The 26151-nt window shown below is 42.5% G+C and overlaps 1 protein-coding gene across 2 annotated transcripts in view; it reads left to right on the plus strand.

The window, feature by feature from the left end:
* Nucleotides 1-26151, plus strand: part of ccar1 (cell division cycle and apoptosis regulator 1) — a 142542-nt gene that overhangs the window by 9404 nt on the left and 106987 nt on the right. For both annotated transcript variants that reach the window (XM_060841816.1, XM_060841815.1), the window contains exons 5-7: nt 8377-8409; nt 9499-9686; nt 18000-18114. In XM_060841816.1, coding sequence (XP_060697799.1) covers nt 8377-8409; nt 9499-9686; nt 18000-18114 — 336 coding nt within the window. The remainder of the gene's footprint in view (nt 1-8376; nt 8410-9498; nt 9687-17999; nt 18115-26151) is intronic.

Below are 26151 nucleotides of genomic sequence, written 5' to 3' on the forward strand. Positions count from 1 at the left end.
CCCATTGTCTCAGCCTGCTCCTGCCCCACCGAACTCATCTCTGCATACCTTGATAGTGTCCTGGCCCCTTTAGTCCAAGAACTCCCCACCTACTTTCAGGACACCACCCATGCATTCCACCTGCTCCATGATTTTCGCTTCCTCAGCCCCCAACGCCTTATCTTCACGATGGACATCTAGTCCCTATACACTTCCATCCCCCATCACGAAGGCCTCCAAACCCTGCGCTTCTTCCTCTCCTGCTGACCCCATCAGTACCCTTCCACTGACACCCTCCTTCGACTGACTGAACTGGTCCTCACTCTTAACACCTTCTCCTTCTAATCCTCCTCCCACTTCCTCCAAACCAAAGGAGTAGCCATGGGCACTTGCATGGGCCCCAGCTATGCCTGCCTCTTTGTTGGGTATGTGGAACAGTCCATCTTCCGCAGCTACACTGGCACCACACCCCACCTTTTCCTCCGCTACATCGATGATTGTATTGGCACTACCTCGTGCTCCCACGAGGAGGTTGAACAGTTCATCCACTTTACTAATACCTTCCATCCCGACCTCAAATTTACCTAGATGTCTCAGACTCCTCCCTCCCCTTCCTAGACCTCTCCATTTCTATCACGGGCGACCTCCTCAACACAGACATTTACTACAAACCGACAGACTCCCACAGCTACCTAGATTACACCTCCTCCCACCCTGCCCCCTGTAAAAACGCCATCCCATATTCCCAATTCCTTCGCCTCCACCGCATCTGCTCCCAGGAGGACCAATTCCACTACCGAACAAACCAAATGGCCTCCTCCTTCAAAGACCGCAATTTCCCCTCCGACGTGGTCGATGATGCTCTCCACCGCATCTCCTCCACTTCCTGCACCTCTGCCCTTGAACCCCACCCCTCCAATTGCCACCAGGACAGAACCCCACTGGTCCTCACCTTCCACCCCACTAACCTCCAGTACATCATATCATCCTCCGTCATTCCCGCCACCTCCAAACAGACCCCACCACCAGGGATATATTTCACACCCACCCCTATCAGCGTTCTGGAGAGACCACTCCCTCCGCGACTCCCTCGTCAGGTCCACACCCCCCACCAACCCAACATCCACTCCCGGCACCTTCCCCTGCAACCACAAGAAGTGCAAAACTTGCACCCATACGTCCCCACTCCCCTCCCTCCAAGGCCCCAATATATCCTTCCATATCCGTCGCAAATTCACCTGTACCTCCACACACATCATTTACTGTATCCGTTGCACCCGATGTGGTCTCCTTTATATTGAGGAGACAGGCCGCCTACTTGCGGAACGTTTCAGGGAACACCTCTGGGACACCCGCACCAACCAACCCAACCGTGCCGTAGCTGAACACTTTAACTCCTCCTCCCACTCTCCCAAGGGCATGCAGGTCCTTGGCCGCCTCCATCGCCAGACCCTGACCACACGATGCCTGGAGGAAGAACGCCTCATCTTCCGCCTAGTAACCCTCCAACCACACTGGATGAATGTAGATTTGTCCAGCCTCTTCATTTCCCCTCTCCCCACCTTATCTCAGTCCCAACCCCCGGATTCAGCACCGCCGTCTTGACTGCAATCATCTTCCCGACCTCTCCGCCCCCACCCCCTCTCCGGCCTATCACCCTCACCCTTACCTCCTTCCACCTATCGTATTCCCAGCGCCCCCCCCCCCACTTTTTATCTCAGCCCACCTTGCACACCAGCCTCATTCCTGAAGAAGGGCTTATGCCTGAAACGTCAATTCCCCTGCTCTTCGGGTGCTGCCTGGTCTGCTTTGTTTTTCCAGCATCACATTTTTCAACTCTGATGTGATTCAATTCACACATGTAAAGGGAGTAATGTCTAGATATTTCTAGCAGTCCTTATTGTGAACAGGTCTTAAAGGACTTTGGAATATAGATTCATAGCTCTTTGAAAGTGGAGTTGTTGGGAGACATGGTAGTGAAGAAGGTATTGATGTGCTTGATCATTGCATTGAGTCCAGGAGTTGGGAGGTCATGTTGCAGCTGTACAGGACATTGGTACTTTTGGATTATTGTGTGCAGTTCTGGTCTTTTTGCTATAGGACAATGTTGTGAAACTTGAGAGGATTCAGAAAAGATTTACAAGGATGTTGCCAGGTTGAAGGATTTGAGCTCCACATCGTTCTGCAGTAACGCCAGTTTCATTAATGCGACTAACGAATTGGTGACACTTTCTTTTTTTTTAAAGATATTTTTATTAGAAATTTAATATTTTGACAGATTTACAAAAATAAACAGAACTTTCAAGCACAAACATTAATATAAAAATAGATCTTAAATATATAATCATCAAAATTCAAAGGAATGATACTAAAGAAGAAAGAAAAACAATGAAACTCAGTTAACTACTAATCTAATCCACAATTATCCAGAGTGTATAGTTGAGTCACTTACATCCTTCAAACAAGAGAAAATGTTCTCTAATACACTCGTAACAGTATAATAAAAAGAAAACTATTTCCAAACAATAAGAACAAAAAAAACATGTTTGAATGGAGATCCTCCCCCTTGTTCTCAGGGGGCCTTACTTCCTTTCTAAAGGTCCACCATATCCTCTCCCAAACAGTGTCCCACCCTTAACCCGGGCGCTCCTTAATAGGATTTAGATATAATACCGAGCTAGAGTTGACAGTGAGCGCCCCACCCCCACCCCTCCCCACCCATACCTGAGTATATCTGATAGGGTGACACTTTCTAAAGCGTGAACTTTTTAAATGTGTGTTGGCTATAACATGATTACATCACCAACACTTTAAGCGCTGTTTCTGAAGTGTAATTTTTCTATAGCACAGGGTTGCATAAGAACGCAACCATCACATTATAGCAGAACTATCTGTACAGGAAACGGCTGAATAAGCTGGACTTTTTTCCCTAGAGCATCAGAGGCTGAAGGTTCACCTTGTATAAAATTATGAGGGGCATGGATAGGGTGAATGGTCAAGGTCTTTTCCCTAGGGTGAGGGAGTCCAGAACTAGAGGGCATAGGTTGATGGTGAGAGGGAAAAAAAATTTTAGAAGGACCTAAGGGGCAACTTTTTCATGCAGAAAGTGGTGCGTGTATGGAATCACCTGTCAAAGAAAGTGATGGAGGTTGATGCAACTACAAAGTTTAAAAGGCATCTGAAAGGGTATATGACTAGGAGGGTTTAGAGGGATATGGACTAAATGCTGACAAAAGGTCTCTATTAATTTAGATATCTAGTAGGCATGGACAAGTTGAACCAAAGGGTCGGGTCCCGATCTGTGCATGTCTTTGACTTGAATCAGTTGTAGGGTTATGGTATCTTTGGAGTACAGAAAGAAGCCCTTCTGTCTATCCTGTCAGCACTAGTCATTTCCTCCTCCCAGCACTTGGCCGATAGCCTTGTAATCCGGGTTTAAATTTTACATTCGAATGCTGTAAATTGGCAATAAAAACAGAAGTTGCTGGAAAAGGTCTGCAGATCTGGCAGCGTCTATGAAGAGAAATCAGAATTATCATTTTGGGTCTGGTGAGCCTTCCTCAGAACCTTAGGTCCAGTTGTGAAGAAGAGTCACTGGACCTAACGCATTAACTCTGATTTCTCTTACAGATTTCTCAGCACGAGGGGACGTAGCTTTAAATTGAGGAATGACACATTCTTCAAGGATGTCAGAGGCAGTTTCTTTACTCAGTAGTAGGGGCATGGAACATACTGCCTGCAACAGTAGTAAACTTGCCAACTTTAAGGGCATTTAAATGGCCACTGGATAAACATATGGATGAAAATGGAATAGTGTAGATTAGATGGGCTTCTGATTGGTCTCACAGGTTGGCGCAACATCGAAGGCCAAAGGGCCTGTACTGTGCTGTAATGTTCTATCTATTCTATGTAGATACTGCCAGACCTGCTGGGTTTCCTCAGCAACTTTTTGTTGTAAATTTTACTAGGCCGGCTGATACTTTGGCATTCACCTTTTTCTGGGATTTAAGATATCTACATTTGGCCTGATTTCATTTAAAATTAGCTCAGCAGGGGGATGGGAACCTGAGGTGTAGTTGCATAGAGCATCGAACAATACAGCACAGAACAGGCCCTTCGGCCCACAATGTTGTGCTGAACATTTGTTCTAGCTTAAGCACCTATCCATGTACCTATCCAACTGCCGCTTAAAGGTCACCATTGATTCTGACTCTGCCACTCCCACAAGCAGCACATTCCATGCCTCCACCACTCTCTGAGTAAAGACCCTACCCATAGAAGGATACAGCGCAGTACAGGCCCTTCGGCCCTCGATGTTGCGCCGACCGAATCCTACCTAACCTATACTAGCCCAATAACTTCCAAATGCCTATCCAATGCCCGCTTAAATGACCATAAAGAAGGAGAGTTCACCACTGATACGGGCAGGGCATTCCATGAACACTCAACCCGCTGTGTGAAGAATCTACCCCTAACATCTGTCCTATACCTACCACCCCTTAATTTAAAGCTATGTCCCCTAGTAACACCTGACTCCATTAGCGGTAAAAGGTTCTTAGTATCTACCCTATCTAAACCCCTAATCATCTTATACACTTCTATCAGATCTCCCCTAAACCTTCTCTTCTCCAATGAGAACAGCCCCAAGTGCCTCAGCCTTTCCTCATAAGATTTTCCTACCATTCCAGGCAACATCCTGGTAAACCTCCTCTGCACTCGTTCTAAAGCTTCCACATCCTTCCTATAGTATGGCGACCAAAACTGCACACAATACTCCAGATGAGGCCGCACCAGAGTCTTATACAACTGCAACATGACCTCAGGACTCCGGAACTCAATTCCTCTGCCAATAAAGCCCAGTACACCATATGCCTTCCTCACAGCACTATTTACCTGGGTGGCAACTTTCAGAGATCTGTGTACATGGACACCAAGATCCCTCTGCTCATCCACACTACCAAGTAGCCTACCATTAGCCCAGTAATCCATCATCTTGTTATTCCTACCAAAGTGAACGACTTCGCACTTAGCTACATTGAATTCCATTTGCCACATTTCCGCCCAGCTCTGCAACTTATCTATATCCCGCTGTAACCTACCACTTCCTTCCTCACTATCCACAACTCCACCGACTTTTGTGTCATCCGCAAACTTGCTTACCCAGCTTTCAAGTCCTTCCTCTAGATCATTTATAAAGATAACAAAAAGCAATGGTCCCAAAACAGATCCTTGTGGTACACCGCTAGTAACTGCGCTCCAAGATGAACATAATCCATCAACTACTACCCTCTGTCTCCTTCCAGCCAGCCAAGTCCTAGTCCAAACCTCTAATGTATCCTCAATGCCATACCTCCGTAGTTTTAGCATTAGCCTACCATGGGGAACCTTATCGAACGCCTTACTAAAATCCATATACACAACATCTACTGCTTTACCCTCATCCACTTCCTTGGTCACCTTCTCAAAGAACTCAATAAGGTTTGTGAGGCACGACCTGCCCTTCACAAAACCATGCTGGCTATCCCTGATCACGTTATTCCTACCCAGATGTTCATAAATCTTATCCCTTACCATTCTCTCTAAGACTTTGCCCACCACTGAAGTCAGACTCACTGGCCTATAGTTGCTAGGGCTATCCCTACTCCCTTTCTTGAACAATGGGACCACATTCGCTATCCTCCAGTCCTCTGGTACTATTCCTGTTGACAACGACGACATAAAAATCCAGGCCAATGGCTCTGCTATCTCCTCCCTAGCTTCCCATAGGATCCTGGGGTAAATGCCATCAGGCCCAGGAGACTTATCTATATTCATCCTTTCCAATATTCCCAAAACCTCTTCCCTGCATATTTCCAGGGCATCCATTCTAATTATTTGTGATTCCATATTCACATCAGCAACAGTGTCCTGTTCCTGAGTGAATACTGATGAAAAGTACTGATTTAATGTCTCTCCAATCTCCTCCTCCTCCACACACAACTTCCCACTACTATCCTTGACTGGACCGATACCTACCCTAGTCATCCTTTTATTCTTGACATACCTATAGAAAGCCTTTGGGTTTTCCCTAATCCTACCAGCTAAAGACTTTTCATGTCCCCTTCTCGCTTCTCTTAGCTCCCTCTTTAGCTCCTTCCTGGATACCTTATAACTCTCAATCGCCCCTACTGAACCTTCACGCCTCATCTTTACATATGCCGCCGCCTTCCCTTTCACAAGGGACTCCAATTCCTTACTAAACCACGGCTGCCTCACAAGGCCCTTTACACCATGCCTGACTGGTACATACCTATCGAGGACACGCAGTAGCTGCTCCTTGAACACTCCCCACATCTCATTAGTGTTCTTCTCTTGAAGCCTGTTTTTCCAATCCACACATCCTAAGTCATGCCTCACTGCATCATAATTTCCCTGCCCCCAGCTATAGCTCTTGCCCTGCGGCACACGATTATCCCTCTCCATCACTAAAGTAAAAGTCACCGAGTTGTGGTCACTGTCCCCGAAGTGCTCACCTACCTCCAAGTCTAACACCTGGCCTGGTTCATTACCTAGAACCAAATCCAATATAGCCTCCCCTCTTGTTGGCCTGTCGACATATTGTGTCAGGAAACCCTCCTGCACACATTGTACAAACACCGACCCATCTAATGAACTCGAGCTATAGCTCTCCCAGTCAATATCTGGGAAGTTAAAGTCCCCCATAACAACCACCCTGCTACCTTCACTCTTTTCCTGAATCATCCTCGCAATATTATCCTCTACTTCTCTAGGACTATTAGGAGGCCTGTAGAAAACACCTAACAGGGTGACCTCACCTTTCCTATTTCTAACCTCAGCCCAAACTACCTCAGATGGCAAGTCCTCTTCCATCGTCCATTCCACTGCTGTGATACTGTCTTTGACAAGTAATGCCACGCCTCCCCCTTTTTTACCCCCATGTCTGATCCTACTAAAACATTTGAACCCTGGAACGTGCAACAGCCATTCTTGTCCCTGTTCTACCCACGTCTCTGTAATGGCCACAACATCGAAGTCCCAGGTACCAACCCACGCTGCAAGTTCACCTACCTTATTCCTTATACTTCTGGCATTGAAGTATACACACTTCAATCCACCTTTCTGGTTACAGGCACCCTCCTTAGAGATCGCTGCATTATTCCTAACCTCCCTACACTCAAGGTCCTGTACCCCTGACATTCTCCCCTATACCTACCACCCTTCACCTTAAATTTATGTCCCCTTGTAACACTGTGTTGTACCCGGGGAAAAAGTCTCTGACTGTCTACTCTATCTATTCCCTTGATCTTATAAACCTCTATCAAGTCACCCCTCATCCTTCGCCGTTCCAATGAGAAAGGGCCTAGCACTCTCAACCTATCCTCGTATGACCTATTCTCCATTCCAGGCAATATCCTGATAAATCTCCTCTGCACCCTCTCCAAAGCTTCCACATCTTTCCTAATATGAGGCGACCAGACCTGCACACGTACTCCAAATGTGGCCTTAGCAAAGTCCTGTACATTAGATTAGATTAGATTACGTGCAACATAGAACAATACAGCACAGAACAGGCCCTTCAATTAGATTACTTACAGTGTGGAAACAGGCCCTTCGGCCCAACAAGTCCACACCAACCCGCCGAAGCGAAACCCACCCATACCCTACCCTTACATTTGCCCCTTACCTAACACTGCGGGCAATTTAGCATGGCCAATTCACCTGACCTGCACATCTTTGGACTGTGGGAGGAAACCGGAGCACCTGGAGGAAACCCACGCAGACACGGGGAGAACGTGCAAACTCCACACAGACAGTCGCCTGAGGCGGGAATTGAACCCGGGTCTCTGGCGCTGTGAGGCAGCAGTGCTAACCATTGTGGTGGCACAGTGGTTAGCACTGCTGCCTCACAGCGCCTGAGACCCCGGTTCAATTCCCGACTCAGGCGACTGTCTGTGTGGAGTTTGCACGTTCTCCCCGTGTCTGTGTGGGTTTCCTCCAGTTGCTCCGGTTTCCTCCCACAGTCACAAAGATGTGCGGGTCAGGTGAATTGGCCATGCTAAATTGCCCGTTGTGTTAAGTAAGGGGTAAATGTAGGGGTGTGGGTGGGTTGCGCTTCGGCGAGTCGGTGTGGACTTGTTGGGCCGAAGGGCCTGTTTCCACACTGTAAGTAATCTAATTGAAGGGCCTGTTCTGTGCTGTATTGTTCTATGTTGCATTGTGCATGTTGACTATCTGACTGGCTCCTGAACTCAGTCATGACCACTGAAGTGGAGTCAGTTCTGATAGGTGGTAAAGGAAGTACTGTATTTTCAGAGCCTGGAGGTTGATGTGAATGATTTAGAAGTCTTGAGCATTTAAGAATTTGAATGTAAATGTTAACTTTCTCCTTTTCTTCAGCTGCAGCAGCCTCCACAAGCTTTACTTCCCCAAGTAAGTTTTCAACTTATTTTTGTTACTGATGAGCATTGGGCTTTATTCCCAAGTGAAATCATTTTGTCCATAGCTCGTGTGAGTTTGCAACCTTGCCTGTCTGATTTGTGCTTTCTTTGAGTTTGGATAGAAATGGTGCCCATGGACTACAGCTGATACAGTAATAATTTCTCCTCCTTTTAAAAGTTCCTCATGATTTGACATAGTACAAAATGTATGTCACTCTGCAGAAATAATCTCGTGATTGTATTGTTGATAATTAATGATGCAATTAATCAATAATCAATAATAAGTTTATTGATAATGTTAAAAGAATTTGAGCCTCAAATTCATATCCTGCAAATGAGAGCTTCTTTGGTTTCAATCTCCTTTTTTCAGTAATTTAGAAATTTTAAATCAAAATGCTGAATTGAAAAATCCATGGGATGTGTCATCATTTTTTAATTTATTGCTTTTTGTTTTGTAGTCTTTGTTTAATGTGCAGCACCTTCCCCTTTTTGTAGGTAGAGCAGGGAAAGATTCCCAAGTTTCTTACTGACTAATGTTCCTACAGTCCAATTCAAGTACTTGCTTGACGGTAAGGATTGACAGGCTATTGAGCAATGGGACGATTCATGCTCAACTCTGAGCCTGTCTAGGCCAACCACTACATGCCTACATATTATAGCCAGAGTGTCAGTATTCCCAGACTGACTGTATTTTTGTTTGTTAACCGAGTATTGTCTATTGCTGAGGCATTACTGCTGAACTGGCACAAACTAGCGGTCAAAAATGTTACCATCCAAACTGGATAACTCTGTTGTATGCTGTGAAGTGTAATTACCTAATGAGCCCTAAGGTGCAAGTTACTTTGCAAGGCAAATAATTGTCACAAGTAATATTTCAATCCACTTGCGTGCAAATTGGTTCATTCAGCATGCAACCTTTTCCTTAATGACAACTGCTCTGCATGTTAAACAGTATTTGTCATAACTTGTGGAGTTATGCGCAGAGCACGATGTTCTTTGAACATTAAATTTTACAAAAACATTTCTGTTGGTTTGTGTCTATACTGTGACCACTCATTCCATGTACTTGTTTTATTTTCAGCCAGCAGTGGCTTTACCCACAAGTCTCAATGCCCAACAGACAACAGCACAAATCACCGTGTCTTACCCAACACCGCGGGCTACACAACAGCAGACCCAACCTCAGAAGCAACGGGTCTTCACTGGAGTAGTAACTAAGCTTCACGACACATTTGGTTTTGTGGATGAAGACGTCTTCTTTCAGCTGAGGTTTGTGTTTAATGTTTAATCTGACAAATTAGAAACTTGGGGAAGTCATTTAGTCCTTTAAACCTGATCCATTGGTCAATTAGATCATAATTTGTTTATATCCTAACTCCATTTGGTTTGGTTCTGTAACCCTTAATGCCCTTATCAAAGGAAAAGGTGAATTTCAATTTTAAAATATTCAGTTGACTGCTAGTTTCATCACCTCTTCAAGAGAAACAGTTCTAGATTTCCACTCGTGTTTGTGTGAAGAATGGCTTCCTGGCGTTGTCTGAGAGTAACCTTACTCTAATTTTAAATTTGCATTCCTTTGTTCATTATGCACTTCACACCAAACACCACGAGAAGAAATGATTTCTGTCCACCTATCCTGTTGAATCCTTTGTCTTAAGCACTACATTAAGATCAGGCCTTAGTTTTCTATTTTTAGGGAATGCAAGATTATTTGATGTAAACTAATCTCATAATGTAATACTGTTCCCCAGATCTGCACCAAAGCCCTGCCAAAATCAGTGTATTTTTGAAGTGGAGACACCACTCCAACTGGGAGATCACATCTTTATATAATAGTGATATCACTTCCTTTATGATGGAGCCAAGTATTGCATTAGACCTCTTAATTAATGCATATGCTATACTGTCTTTGTTCAGTTTCTTGTAGTTTCACCTTTGGGAGTTGCTGCTGAGGATCAGGGGAGAAGACACTGACATTCAACAATTGATAGAGATAAATAATTCTTAACAATAACGCATGGGATCAAAGCTCTGTATTTTCACCAATTCTAATCATCAATTGGAATGAGCGCTTTAATAACCAAATCTTGAATGAGGGCAAAGATGAAGCTAAAGCTTTTGCAACTGTCTCCAGTCAGGTGTGCCATGTGAATGAACCAATTCGCCTTCCTCTTGGGATCACAGCGTCGCAGTCATCAGTCTTCAGCAAATTCAAGTCCATGTGATTATCACAAAATAACTAAGGGCCTTGGTTAGCAATCATTATAGACCCTGACAACATCCTGCTCTATTACTGAATACATGTGTTGTGCAAGTAGCTGACCCAGGAAGGTTCCAGTTCGTCTATGTTATGCTTCTGTCCAGTTATGTTCTGTCCACTAAAAATAGGACAGATTTGATCCAGTCAATGAAATCCAAAATGAAGTAAATCCAGTTAAGTCTATTGTAAATGATCGGAGTCACAGTGAGTGTGACTGATGCTATAAAGAAGCACTTTTGGAGGAATAAGCAGCTTGAGATGCTGAGTTTAGGTTCTACTTGGACTACTTGGCTTCTGATCTTGTTACAGTCTTGGTCTAAATATGGACAAAAGAGCTTGAGTCCAAATGTAGGACAGGAGAGACTGCCTAGACAACAAAGTAGCACTGGACCAAGTTCTGGCATTTTAAAAATTTATCCATGGGATGTGGGCATCACTGCTTGGACTAATATTTATTGCCTATCCCTAGTTATCCATGGGAATGTAGGCGTAAGCTGTCTTGAACCACTGCACTCCATTTGCTATAGGCAGAACCGCAAGCAACACTGAAGGAACAGATATGTTTTGATGTCATCGCAGTCAGTCCGTTGCAAAGAAATTTGCAGTCGAGGTGTTTCCATGTATGTGCTGCCCCTGTCCTTCAGGATTGATGTGGCCTTTGGTTTGATAGGCCGTAAAGAACCTCAATGAATTTGTGCATTGCATTATGTAGATTGTATACACTACTACGGAGCATCAGTGTTGGAGAGAGTGAATTGTTTGTGGATATGGTGCCAGTCAAGTGGGCTGCTGTCACCTGGATGGTGTCAAGCACAAGACTTCAGTACTATTGTTGGAGTGTTGTCAGCACCCATAACCTTTGCAGTAGTAATTAGTGCCTTCAGCTGTTTCTTTATATCACATGGAATGAATTGAATTGGTCAAAAACTCGCACGTATGAGTGTAAGGACAGAAAAGGACAGAGATGGATCATTCACTCAACACTTGTGGGTGAAGATTGGTGCAAGCCCTTCAGCCTTATCTTTTGCACTGATGTGCTGGGTGTGAATATTTGTGGATCCGCCTTCTCCAAGGAGTTGTTCTGTTGTCCACCACCATTCACGACTCCGTTGCAGGACTGCAGAGCGTAGATCTGATCTCCCTAGCTCAGTATCACTTACTGTTTATGCTGTTTGGCACGGAAGTAGACTTATAGCTTCATCTGGTTGACATCCCATTTTTAAGCATTCCTAGTGCTGCTTATGGGCTTTTTCTCCTGCGTTCTCCATACATTTCTTAGTCTTTGAACATAAGCATCACTGGCTGGTTCAGCATTTATTCCCCATGTCTAGTTGCCCTGGAGAAGGTAATGGTGAGCTGCCTTCTTGAACCATTGCAGTCCATGTGCTGAAGTTAGACCCACAATGGTTTTGGGAATGGAATTCCAGGATTTTGTCCCGATTACTCTGAACAAATCAGGGTTGATCCCCCTGGCTCGATAGTAATGGTTAATCAAGGATTACCTGAGCTACAAAGTTTCAAATTATGTTGTTTTGCAATTCTGTTGATGGCCTACAGTACCTTATGCATACCAGTGTTGAACTTTAATCTATCCCATTTGGTAAAATGATTGTGTCACATGACATGGTGTGAGGTATTCTCAGTGTGAAGATGGTGCTTCGTTTCCACAAGGAATGTGCAGTGGTCACTTTTATTAATGTAGTCATAGACTGATACAGGTGAAGTTGAGATCAAATGTGATTTTCCTTCTTGTCAGTTCCCTCACTATCAACTGCAGACCCCATCTAGCAGCAGTGTCCATTAGGATTGAACCAACTCGATCAGTGGTGCTGCTACCAAGCCAGCCTTGGTGGTGGACATTGAAATCCCTGACCAGAGTCCAATTTGCACCCTTACCATCCTCAATGCTTTCTCTAAGCATGGAGGAGAACTGATTCACCAGTTGAGATTAGGAAGTAGGGCAACATGGTAATTAGCAGGAGGTTTCTTTGCTCATATTTGACTTGGTACCAATTGACTTCATTGGATCCAGAGTCAAAGTTGAGGACTCCCCGATCAACTCTCTCCTGACTATTTACCACTCTTCTGATGGGACAGAACATACTCCCAGGGATCTGAGAGCATTGTATGATGTGGTGCCATGGGTATGACTTTGTCAGGCTATTGCTTGTCTAGTCTGTGAAACAGTTCTCCCAATTTTGGCACTAGCCCCCTGATGTTCATAAGGACTTTGCAGGTCAATTGTCGTTTTCAGTGCCTGAGTCAATACTAGGTCGTTCATCCCATTATCTTTCAATTTTTTGAGATATTCCGGCTGTTGATGTGACTGTAGGCTCATTTTAGGACAGTTTGGCAGACAGTTAAGAAGGACCTGCATTGTTGGGTCTAGAGTCTCAAACCAAGTAAAGACAGCAGTTTTCCTTCTCCAAAGGATAAGAGTGAACACGGAAGTTTTTCCAATAGACAATAATATCATGTCATCATGATTTTTATTTCCAGATTTTTATTTAACTCAAATATCATCATCTGTTATGGTGCAATTCAAAACTAGATCCCTTAAATATCAGTGAAAGAACTGAAAATGCTGGAAATCAGAAACAAAAACATAAATTGCTGGAAAGGCTCAGCAGCTGTGACGGCATCTGTGGAAAGAAATCAGAGTTAACATTGTAGTTTCAGTGATCCTTCCTCAGAACAATTCTGAGGGAGGTGTTGTGGCAGATTGTTTTATGAAATAATCTTAGGTGACTCAGGGTACAGGTCAGCTATTGTTGATTGAGCCTACGTTGGGAGAACCTACTCCAGAAAAGATTCCAAGTAGCACTCTAAGTCAATGAGGATTCATCAGATATTTCTACTTTGAAAATTATGTAGACAGTACACTTGAATTTAGGCCAACACTGTTTTTTTACAAATTCCAAAATGCACCTATTATCTCTAGCCTCAGTGCTCCCTATCTTCTTTTCTGCCATCCTATCTCTTCTCCAAAACCTCTGCTTGTTCTTATCCTTGACTAAACCCTATTGCTTTGTCTTTCTTGCCATGGTAGGGGTCATCATCTCATTCCATTTCCAGATAACGCTTCAGAATTAATGCTGGTTCAGCCACATTGCATTTTCATAGAAACTCTGCTGCATAAGTATCTGAACATGCTTATGGAGTTTAATTAACTTATTTAAACTGTACTAATTTCTTAAATAAGAATAAGTGGAGGATGAATATTAAATGATTATTACTTGTGAAGTTAACTAAAATTATACCTCACTTCAGCTGGAAATTCATTTGAATAACTCCCATCATACCCAAGTTTCCCCCTAACAAGCTCAAGTTTGTTATTTAAGACATGAGGACTTTCTTCACCAAAACGTAAGAATTAACAGCAGGACCATTTAACATTTGGCAAGATCATGGCTGGTCTTGTAAGAGGCTAAACTCTACTTTCCTGTCTGGCCTCCATGATGCATATCAATGAAAGAGGCTCAGTCTTAACATAATAAATAACACAGCCTTCACTGCTGTCTCGTGTATAAAATTCTGCAAATCTAAACTAAAAATTGCCATGGTCTCAGAGAACCATAGGGCTGCTCCCTCATTACAGAGGGATGACTGGTGCTGGTTTAACTTGAGGGTCACCACACTGCAGGTGAGGAGAATCCTTCGTAGTAACCTCAGCCATTGTGGATATTGACTCTGCGCCTTTCCAGTAATGTATACACAACAGACAGCCCTGCTGTCTCTTTACCAATTGTAATTGAATCCTAACATCCATTTGTCATGGACTTCTTTAATGAATGTTCTTTGTCACTGTAGATAGAATATCCTTTATTGTCACTCCAATACAGAAACATAGGAGTACAGTGAAATGTTTTTGCAATGGCTGCCTCCAATGGTGCCACCTTAGGTATAATACCTAAGTACTTGGTTATAAACAGGAAGAAAAGGAATAAAAGGAAAATTAGTAGCATGACTTAGTGTCCAAAAAAATGTTAGGAATAAGGTAGTTATTACATATTTTAAAAATTGACATTATGTCCCATAAAAAGTTTCAAACAGCAGCACTGCACATGGGTCTGACTACCCGCACCAGGCCCTAGTCCAACAACAGTCCTGCTTCACCAGCAGTCAGCTGCACCAAGGTACATTGCACTGTATTGGGATCCCATTCCTCCCCACGCTGTCTCCAGGCCCTCGTTCCTCCCCGCGCTACTCAGAGACTGCTTCCCTGCACACTGTTTCCTGACAAGTTTCTGGATCAGAGATGTCCTACCAAATGTCACTTAAAAACCAATGCTTGTCCTGTGTTATGGTCATTGTGCATTAGAGAATCCAGAACTGACTCTAAATCTGGATGGTTTAATTGATGCTGATGTTTGAAGAAAAGGCTAAGAAGAGATTTGATTGTTTTAAAAATCATGGTGATGCAAGAGACAGTAGATTAGGGGAGGATCTGTTCCTGCTCGTAAAAGAATTGAAAAAGAGGGCATTAGTTTTGGGTAATTCGCAAAAGAAAAATGTATTGAGGTGAATGTTATTCCTCTGTTCAACCAAGAGAATACAGCAATCCCTGGTAATTATAGACCAGTCAGTCTTGCGTCTATGGAGGCAACATATTGGAAAGGATTCTGGGAGATAGGATTTATGACTATTTAGAAAAAAGTAATTTGATTAAAGATAATCAACATGGCTTTGAGAGGGGCAGGTCATGCCTCTCATGCCTTTTTCAGTCCTTTGAGGATGTAACGAGACAAATTGACAAATGTTGAACAATGGATGTGGTGTATATGATTTCAGTAATGCATTTGATAAGGTTCCCCATGATAGGCTCATACAGAAAGTTAGGAGGTAAGGGATACAGGAGTGGTAGTGGATCGAAAATATTCTGTTTGAAGGTCAGTAACCAGTGGTGTCTCTCAGGGATCTGTCCTTGGGCCTCTGCTCTTTGTATTTTTTATAAATGACTTGGATGAAGAAGTGAAAGGGTGGATTAGTCAGTTTGCCAATTGCATCAAGATTGGTGGTGGTGTAGATAGTGTCGAGGGCTGTTGCAGGCTACCACATGACATTGACAGGATGCGAAGCTGGGCTCAGAAGTGGCAGATGGAATTCAACCTGGATAAATGCAAAGTGATTAATTTTGGAAGGTCAAATTTGAATGCTGAATACAGGGTTAAAGATCGGATTCTTGGCAGTTGGAGGAACAGCGGGATCTTGGGGTCACGTACATAGATCCCTCGAAGTCACACCCAAGGTGATAGGGTTGTTAGGAAGGCGTGTGGTGTTTTGGCTTACATTAACATTGAGTTTAAGAGCTGCAAGGTTTTGCTGGTTAGCAAGTTTTGAGAAGATGGTTAGTGCTGGTTGCCTCATTATAGGAAGAATGTAGATACTTTATCGAGGATATAAAGGAAATTTACCAGGATGCTGCCTGGATTGGAGGGTTGGACCCATGAAGAGAGGCTGAATAAGATAGAGCTTTTCACACTGGAGATAAGAGGTGACAAGGTAATGAGAGGCATAGAGTAGATAGCCAGATACTTTTTTCCACAGAGCAGAAATGGTTGTCACGAGGGGTCATAATTTTAAGGTGATTGAAGCAAGGTATGGGGAGATGTCAGAGTTAGGTTCTTTAGGCAGAGAGTGGTGGGTGCATGGAATACACTGCCAGCAGTGGTGGTACAGTCTGGACATGCACATGGACGGCAGTAACTCACAGGGTGTGTAGGTTAGTTTGATCTAAGATTAAGATAAATGCTCGTCACAACATCATGGGCCGAAGGGCCTGTACTGTTGTGTGGTCTAAAATACTTCATACAGCAGTTGGTAAGGAACTAGAATACATTGCTTGGAGATTTGGTGGAAGTAGATACAATTGGTACATTCTGCAAACCATAAGAGGTGAGGGCATGAGATGATTGTTTAAACTTCGGGCTACGCTACCAGTGCTTCATCCGGAGGCTCACTGGTGATGTTACCGAGTATGGTGATGAGATGTCTGAAAATGGACCTTGCAGATCAGCGAGCAAACCTACATCCAGAACCTCAACCCAAGCTACAGATCTTCTCAAAACTTGCTAACATAAATAATGTTCAAGGTTGTGGTGAAAGATAGAAGATTAGTACTGAATCATGAAACTTGATTAGAGAGTCAGTGCAGACATAATGGGCTAAATGGCCAGCTTCTATATGAAACAGTTCAGTGATTCTATAAATTATTGGACAAGTACCAAATTGATTATCTTGTTTTATGGATCATAAATTGTAAACATCATAGAACTAATATGTTAGCATGACTTTGCATCACAGACCAGCTGTCCAACCAATTGAGGTAACCACCCCTTTGCAGATAAGTGACTCTCTGAAAGAAAGCTTTCTCAAGATCGTAAGTAATTGAACCCCAATACTGATCACTTACTTTAAAAATGACTCATTTATCAAAACTGCTTCCTCCTATTCTCTATGCTAATATATTATCTCAGCGCCATAGGTGTTACAGTTTGCTTGGAGAGTTCAACATGTATGCTGCATCCTGAAGCTGTGAATAGTGATGGGAGAGGATCCAACTTTCTTTCCATCACTTAGTTGACCAGACATCTCTCCTGCTCCCACTACCCGCTATTTTTGCTTGTGAGGAAGATTTGCAGATTGCTGTTCAGACTGTTAGGCTGCGTTATGAATGCTCATGGTGAACCATCAAGCTAGGACTATAGCTTGGATGCTTAGAGACAGCGACACCACATATTGTGCAACAGAACTTGATGAAAGTCAATGTCAGATACCCAGTGACAGATGTTTGTTTCTTCACTCAGTACAAGTGCTACTTATTAAAAGAGGCCCACGAGGCACCCCCATTCTTAATCTTTGGTATTCTCAACTCCAAGGAGCAGTGAGGCAATGTCATTGAATATATTCAAGACTGAGCAAGACAAGTTGAGAGATGATGTGATGGAATTGGATGTTGTCAGTGTACATTTGAAGCTCTGTATTGTGACTTAAAGTAATATTGCTGAGTGTAACGTGTAGACTGGACGAAGTGTAGGTAAAGCATGGAATTAAATGACAATTCATGAAAATAACTTGTTACTTCAAGCGCACACTACCATTCAGCAACTCACTGCAACCAGTTAAGTGGCAAATCCTTATATCTGAGCACCATTCAAACCAAATAATTAATGAATAGAAACGGATTGTCTGTTAAACTTCATTTTTTTTTGCTATACTTGCCTGTTTCAAAGCTAGCATTGAGTCAAGTTGTTGTTCATTGTATGTGCGTTAATCTCTCATTTTGCTGTAATGTATTGACTGAATGTTTTTGTGTTAACCAGTGCTGTGAAAGGCAAGGCCCCCCAGGTAGGAGATAGAGTTCTGGTTGAAGCTGCTTACAACCCCAACATGCCCTTCAAATGGAACGCACAGCGAATACAGACTCTACCCAACCAGGTGAAATTAACTGAATGAAACAATTTGAAAGTTTTGATTTAATACTTTGGAATTTATTTGTATATTGTACAATACAATCCACTCTTTTTGCTGTGCAAGATGATATCACTGAACTTGTTCCCTAAATCTCATGTGAAGATGCATTTTGCATATCATTCCGATATTTTATGAGGTTCATTTGGCTGCAATTCCACATGTAGTCACACTCTACTGCACTCTGCTACACTCCTGGATGAGACCGGCAAATTTAGGCCAGTAACACTTTTTCTTCTTGCAATCAAAGTTTAAGATCCCAGGTACTTTAGAGAACGATGTCTCTAGATTCCATGGCTTTGGCAAATTTAATAAACTTTACTATGGAAAGTTAGATTATTAAAATGATCTGTATATACATACTTTAACATCTTAACAACATGGCAGTGAAACCTTCTGCTAATTAAACCAAACAATCAGAAAACCTCACCTCGCCTCGTAATCTGTTGAAGTACGAGTGACAGAGAACTCCGAAATCCCATTATTTAAAGAAGAAAAAATTCATTCCTTGACTCTAAAAGTGAACATTAAACAACTGCTGTTTATAACTGTTAAGTTCCCTTTCTCTTAATGACTTATTGTCTGCCTCCAATTCTAAAACAATATACTGTTCCCATAAAAACCTGTATTGAAATTACTTCAACTTAATTTCAAAACCCACAAAGCAACTTTTGTCATCGGTGTCTATCATCTTCTGGCTGTAGATTTCCCTGGGTTGTCATCAGTCTTTTGCTGCAAACATGTTTCATATGAGAAAGGTACCTTTGATCGAGTGTTTTGCTGCCAGTTATTCTGTCGATGGAAGTTGGTCTCTCTGCCTAACTGTCAAAAAGCCTACTTCCTTCACCCCAAACATTGGATCGTCTCACTGGTTTGAGGTTGGCAAAAAGAGTAAATTCAAACTTGATTGGATTTTAGTATCCTGGTGCATAATTTAAAATGAATGGTTAGGTTTGAATTGTGGTCAGAACGACTCCGATATCTCTAATTGACAGCCAAATTTTCAATTTTCCAGTACACTCTGAAACTGCCAGTCACATGACAGGTGCCTGCAAGTTCTCAGTGCAAAATAGCTTTCACACGCACTTAAAGTGCACGTCTTCAATTTCATAACACTTCCCGGCTTAAGAAAAAAAAATGGAAAGTTGACATTTTTTTTTCTAATGCTTAATCCCTTTACAATGAAATACATAGGGCATTAATCTAAGTTAGTATTAATTTCCGCATACAAATATATATAAATATATAACATTGGTATCAGTTCAATCTTATCTATACTTTATCTGTTCAATCCTTGATCTCGCATCTGCATTCGCATTCTTATGAACCGTACAGTTTATAAATTAAAAGTCTATTAAATCGTTCGAAAATGTAAGAGGATTGTGACAACTGTCTCCGACACATTGTTCGTCACATAAACATTAAAATGCTCTAAGGCCAGTACCAAACTCAGTAAATCCTTTTCGATGGTAGAGTATTTTTTCTGATGGGTGTTGAGTTTCTTTGAAAAGTAGCCAATTAGCCATTCAATTCCCTCATCATCTTCCTGTAACCGTACAGCTCCGACTCCTATATCGCTAGCATTGATTGCAACATTTTTAGATTAGGTTAGATTCTCTACAGTGTGAAAACAGGCCCTTCGACCCAACAGATCCACACCGACCCTCCGAAGAGTAACCCACCCAGACCTATTCCGTCTGACTAATGCACCTAACACAATGGGCAATTTTAGCATGGCTAACTGACCTGACCTGCACATCTGTGGGAGGAAACCGGACCACCTGGAGGAAAACCACGCAGACACTGGGAAAGCGTGCAAACTCCATGCAGACAGTCGCCCGAGGCTGGAATCAAACCTGGGACCCTAGTGCTGTGAGGCAGCAGTAATAACCACTGAGCCATCATGCTGCCCACAAACTTTGGAGAGTTTTAAAAAATTTGGTGTAGCTAAAACTGGTTCAGTGGTTAATACCTTCGAGTAAAAAGTGAGGTCTGCAGATGCTGGAGATCAGAGCTGAAAATGTGTTGCTGGTCAAAGCACAGCAGGTCAGGCAGCATCCAAGGAACAGGATTCCTGATGAAGGGCTCTGGCCCGAAACGTCGAATTTCCTGTTCCTTGGATGCTGCCTGACCTGCTGTGCTTTGACCAGCAACACATTTTCAGCTCAGTGGTTAATACCACTTTTAAATTGTCAAATGCCTCCTGGCATCGTTCTGCCCATCAAAATTTTGAGTTCTTCTTCAGTAAATCTGTTAGCAGTGCTGCTATGCTGCTGAAGTTAGAAACAAACTTCTGGTAGAATCTGCTTAGTCCCAAAAATTGAAGTATCCCTTATTCGAGGTTGGTCATGGAAATTCCTTGATGGCCTTTGTCTTGGGGTCAGTCTTCCATGACCGTGTTCAGTCCCAAGAATGTCACCTCTGCCTTTGCGAATTCTGTTTTGTTTAAGCTTATTACCAGTTTTGCTACTTGTAGTTGTTCAAAGTGCCCTGCCAACTGTACCATGTGATCTTTCCATGACTCACTAAAGTTCACTACATCATCCAGATAGACTGCATAGCTTGTTAACCCAGCCATAACTCTGTTCTCGAGTCTTTGGGATGTGGCTGGTGCGCTTTTCATTCCAAAAGGCATCACTTTGAATTGAGAGCGAGCCCATTTGGGGTTACAAATGCAGAAACTTCTTTCGCTTTCTCTTATAAAAGTACCTGCCAATAACCATGCAGTAAGTCCAACTTTGTGATGTAACTGGCTTGTCCAGCTTTCTGGATTGGATATGAGTCCGATTTTGTTATGGCATTGACCTTTCAATAGTCCATACAAGATCATTGAGTCTCGTCAGGTTTGGGAATTAACACGATCAGTGAACTCCACTCACTCTGACTCGGTTCAATGATACCTTCGTTGAGTATCACGTCCACTTCCTTCTGGACCTGTGTGTCTTTGAAAGGATTAAATAGAGATGTTGTTTAATCAGATCAGCATTTCCCTACTTCTACCTCAGGCACGATAGCATTATTCCTGCTTCATTTTGGGTGGCATGGTAGCTCAGTGGTTAGCACTGTAGCATCACAGCACCAGGGATTCCCGCTTCGGGTGATTGTTTGTGTGGGGCTTGCACATTCTCCCCGTGTCTGCGTGGGTTTCCTCCGGGTGCCCTGGTTTCCTTCCACAGTCCAAAGATGTGCATGTCAAGTGAATTAGCCATGCTAAATTGCCCATAGTGTTAGGTGCATTATTCATGGGTAAATATAAGTTAGGGGAATGAGTCTTGGTGGGTTACTTTTTGGAAGGTCGGTGTGAACTTGTTGGGCCAAACAGCCTGTTTCCATACTGTAGGGAATCTAATCTAATATGTCCTCGTATTGCTGCAACAAACATTTCAACTGGGTTCTTTGTTCCTGAGACAGAGTTCACTAACCTATCCCACTTCTCAAGTACTTCCTCATTGTTTAATGTATTTTGAGGCACATCAAACTCCAAGACATCTAGATTTCATTCCTCACTTTGCAGGACAGTAACTAACACCTGTTTTTTCAGTTCCTTCTAGTAAGGTTTCAACATATTCACATGACATACCCGATACAGTAATTTTTCTACCTGGTATCTTTATTTGATAGCGGCCACTAAACCTGGTTTTGAAGGGATATCCTACCATTGATAACAATACTAATAAGTCATCCCCACGTGAAAACCTCTGAGTTTTTATCTGCCACCTGCTTCGATCTATGCAGTGCCCTCTTCAGGTGCTGTTTAGCTAACTTAACTATCTGATTTAATCTCTCCCTCACCTCCGATACATAATCTTGAGTTTGAGATCTCCAACTTCGGTCCTGTCAATTTTTTTAAAATTAGTTTCACAGGCCCTCTTACTTCATGTCCGAATATTAACTGAATGGGAGTAAACCGAGTAGATTTGTTTGGTGCATTTCTAATGGAAAACAACACTAATCATTCAGATAATCCTGACAGTATGCTGTTATCACAGTCTTCATGGTCTGATGTCACCTTTCCAAAGCTTCCTGGGATTCAGGATGATATGTACTTGATTTAAAGTGCTATATGCCTAAGTGCTCCAAGGCTTCCTTAAACAGCCTAGCAGTAAAATTAGACCCTTGGTCTGACTGAATCTCTCTAGGTTGTTCATACTGCATGAAGAAAGCTACTATCTCCTCTGCCCCCCTTTTTGTCTAATGAGAATTGAAATGAAATTGCCTCTGGAAATCTGGTAGACACATCCATTATTTAGTTTTCGGAAGGGAACCTACATAGTAACCCACTTGAAAGATTCTTTGAATGCAGGAATTGGCAACAAAGGTGCTGATTTTATTACTGCCTATGGCTTACCTATCATTTGGCATTATAAGAGATACAACAAAAGTTAATCACATCCTTGTGCATTCCAGCCCAATAGAAATGTTTTTTTTACCATAGCCTGAGTCTACTTACACCTAGGTGACCTCCTACTGGTAACTCGTGCGACATATAACACTTCCTGTCAGTATGCTACTGGCAGCACAATCTGGTGCACCACTGCCCTTTTCTCCTCCACACTAACCTGCCTTGGTCTCCATTTTCGTCTTAGGATTTTATCTTTAAGATAATACCCCTCAGGAATACATTTCGATTTCTTTTCTAAATGTACATCAATATATACACCTTTTATTGCCTCATCTTTCTGTTGTAAGTTAATTAGCTTTTCAGGACAAAATACCTCTGCCTGACCCCTCCTGTACAGGTTTTTCTGCACCATTATATCAAGCAGGATGTCCACTAACTGAACCTCAACTCCTTCATCTGTCTCTTTAGATTCAGCTTTGCATTGTGACTTATAATAATGAGATCTTGTTACTACACAGTCTGGTAAATTCCAGGGTATTTTTCTTTTAACTCCTCAGTTCCTTGGTCTTCCTTTGGCTTCTCCATAACAAGGAGTGTCACTCCCACCTTGAATCCTGCTAAGTTGTTCCCAAGAACAAGCTGTTTTTCTGGAATTGCCACTCTGTCAATCACTTCCACTGTTACTTCCCCAGTCTTGATTGGGCTCTCCAACCTGATCTTACATAGGGGAGCACTAAATGTCTGTCCATCTATCCCACAAATTACAACTCTCTCGGGTAGCAGGTCAGAAGGAATATGTTTGTCTCTGACTATTAGACACTGGTTACAGCCTGTATCTCTCAAAATTACAACTTCTTTCCCTTCTCCCTCTTCTTTCTAAGTAAACTTTACCCACAGAACCGAAGTCTTTATGGAGATCAAGCACTCACTCCATACCCAGGCCTTTCTTAGGCTGTGCACTCTCCTGCAACTCCTCATCTTTTCTTAGGGTTTCCTTTACTACTTTCATTAATGACACTGGCTTAGTCTCTTTTAACACATCTTTTCCCACAGTGCCTTTCTTTAACGACCAGCACTGTGACTTTACGTATCTCATCTTCTAGCAGTGAAACCACGTTTTACCAGTGCCCTTCTTAAACCATCGGTACTGTAATTTTCTGAGTCCCACTCCATCACAGTGAAAATATCTCAGGCCTTTCACCTCCTTTTCACCCTCTTGGGTTTTGTTTTTAACGTGTGATAAACAATTACCAATGTACTCTAATCTTTGTTTTGTGTATCTCCCCTGCTCCCAATTTTTATCCCTCACAGGATGAAATTTTTGCTAGAAGCTAAATTTTGCTTCATGCGCCAATGCATATTCATCTACCATCTCTGCTGCTGTTCTCACTTCTTGTACTTTCTATTCATCCTCGTGAATTATCTTCATCTCTGGAAGTGAGCTTTTGAACTCCTCTAGCAGAATAGTCAAAATGACTCTGTTTAATTCTTTCAGGCTCAATATAATTCTGATCTGGTTCCTTCGTTATGTTTCTGAACTGCTGTCTATTCTGGTACCAATTCATAAGCAATCAAAATAGCCTATGTGACATCCACATAATCTCTTGACCTGTGATCTGACAGCGCTGCAAATACCTCACTAGCTTTGCCTACCAGCTCAGTCTGAACTAGTATTACACACAAGCTCTCTGACCACTAGATCTGCCTAGCCAACTTTTCACATGAAATACAGAAAGCTTTTTTCTCATCAAAATGTCATAATGTTTTCACATATTTGTGCATATCCTGCTACCTTCTGTCTTTGTTTCCGTCCTGTTAACTTGAGTTTCCTGACTAATTCTGAACTCCTTAAGTTCAAATTCTCTCTACCTCTTTTTTTCTCTCTTCTGTCTTTGCTCAGCTAAGAAGCTTCTTTCTCTTTCTTTTGCCTTTCTCTCTTTTCTTTTCCCCTCTCCTTTCTTGTTCCTCTCTCTCTTTTTCTTCTCTCATGGCTTTTCTTTCTTTTTCTTTATCTTCTAGCTCCATTTTCCTCAATTGTAATTGAAGTTTTTCTAACTCGACTGTACTTGTCTGTTTCTCTGACACACCTAAGTGCCTGACTAACTCCCTTACAATTTCAGCTTTACTTTTGTCCCTGGTTAGACCCAATTCTAATTGATTTGCTAATTCTAAAGGTATGGCCTTCTGTCTTTATAAACATTCTTGGCAAATTTGGGGACCATCTTCAAACCTCAGAACTTTTCAAAAGTCATTTTTCTCCCTTTTAATTTAGCCAACCGTAAGTAACCGAAATTAAAAAATTGTCTCACCCATCTTTTATTTAAAGATCTAGCATACTAATCGACAAGTGCTTAAATCTTTGTGCCCCAAATCTGTCCAAATCTCAGACCAAATCTGTCTAAACCTTTCCAAATCACAGACCCAAGTCCCCAAACTGTTACAATACAGCGGTGAGCCCTTCTGCAAATTGAACCAAGCACCTAGAGAAGCTCACCTCCCCATATAATCTGTTAAATTATGTGTGACAGAGAACTTCCAAGTTTCACTATTTAAAGAAAAAATATCAATTTGTTCTTTAACTCTAAACATAAACATTAAGCAACAACAACTTAACAACTGAGCCCCCTTTCTCTTAATGTTGTGCTGTTACTTATTATCTGCCTCCAACTTTAAAACAATATATTAAAATTATATCAACTTAATTTCAAAACCACACAGCGAGTGTTGTCATTGGTTGTCTGTCATCTTCAGTCTTCAGCTGCAAAGGTGTTTCATAAGAAAAAGGTACCTTTTGACAGAGAGTGCTGGCAGTTAATTGCTCTGTCAAAGAGAATTGAGTTCAGGGGTTGGAAGGTCATGTTGCGCCTGTACAAGACATTGGTTTGGCCACTTTTGGAATATTGCATGCAAATCTGGTCTCCTTCCTATCGGAAAGATGTTGTGAAATTAGAAAGGGTTCAAAAAAGATTTACAAGGATGTTGCCAGAGTTGGAGGATTTGAGCTATAGGGAGAGGTTGAATAGGCTGGGGCTGTTTTCCCTGGCACATCGGAGGCTGAGAGGTGACCTTATTAGAGGTTTGCAAAATTATGAGGGGCATGGATAGAGTAAAATAGGCAAAGTCTTTTCCTGGGGTCAGGGAGTCCAGAACTAGAGGACATAGGTTTAGGGTGAAAGGGGAAAGATATAAAAGAGACCTACAGGCCACTTTTTCACACACAGGGTGGTATGGTGGTACAGGTATGGAATGAGCTGCCAGAAGATGTGGTGGAGGCTGATACAATTGCAACATTTAAAAGGCATTTGGATGGATTTATGAATAGGAAGGATTTGGAGCAATACGGCCCGGGTGCTGGCAGGTGGGACTAGGTTGGGTTGGGATATCTGGTTGGTATGGATGAGTTGGACCGAAGGCTCTGTTTCCCTGTGGTACATCTCTGTGACTGCTTCTTTATACCCGAAACATTTGATCATCTCATTGGTTCAAGGTTGGCAAAAAGAGGTTGAATTTTATTATCCTGGGGCATAATTTAAACAGGTTAGGTTTGAATTGTGCTCAAAACAACTCAGATATCTAGTTTGGGGGACACGGTAGCACAATGGTTAGCACTGCTGCCTCACAGTGCCAGAGACCTGGGTTCAATTCCCGCCTCAGGCGATTGT

The sequence above is a fragment of the Hemiscyllium ocellatum genome, chromosome 22, assembly GCF_020745735.1.
Source record: "Hemiscyllium ocellatum isolate sHemOce1 chromosome 22, sHemOce1.pat.X.cur, whole genome shotgun sequence".
Taxonomy (NCBI): Eukaryota; Metazoa; Chordata; class Chondrichthyes; order Orectolobiformes; family Hemiscylliidae; genus Hemiscyllium; species Hemiscyllium ocellatum.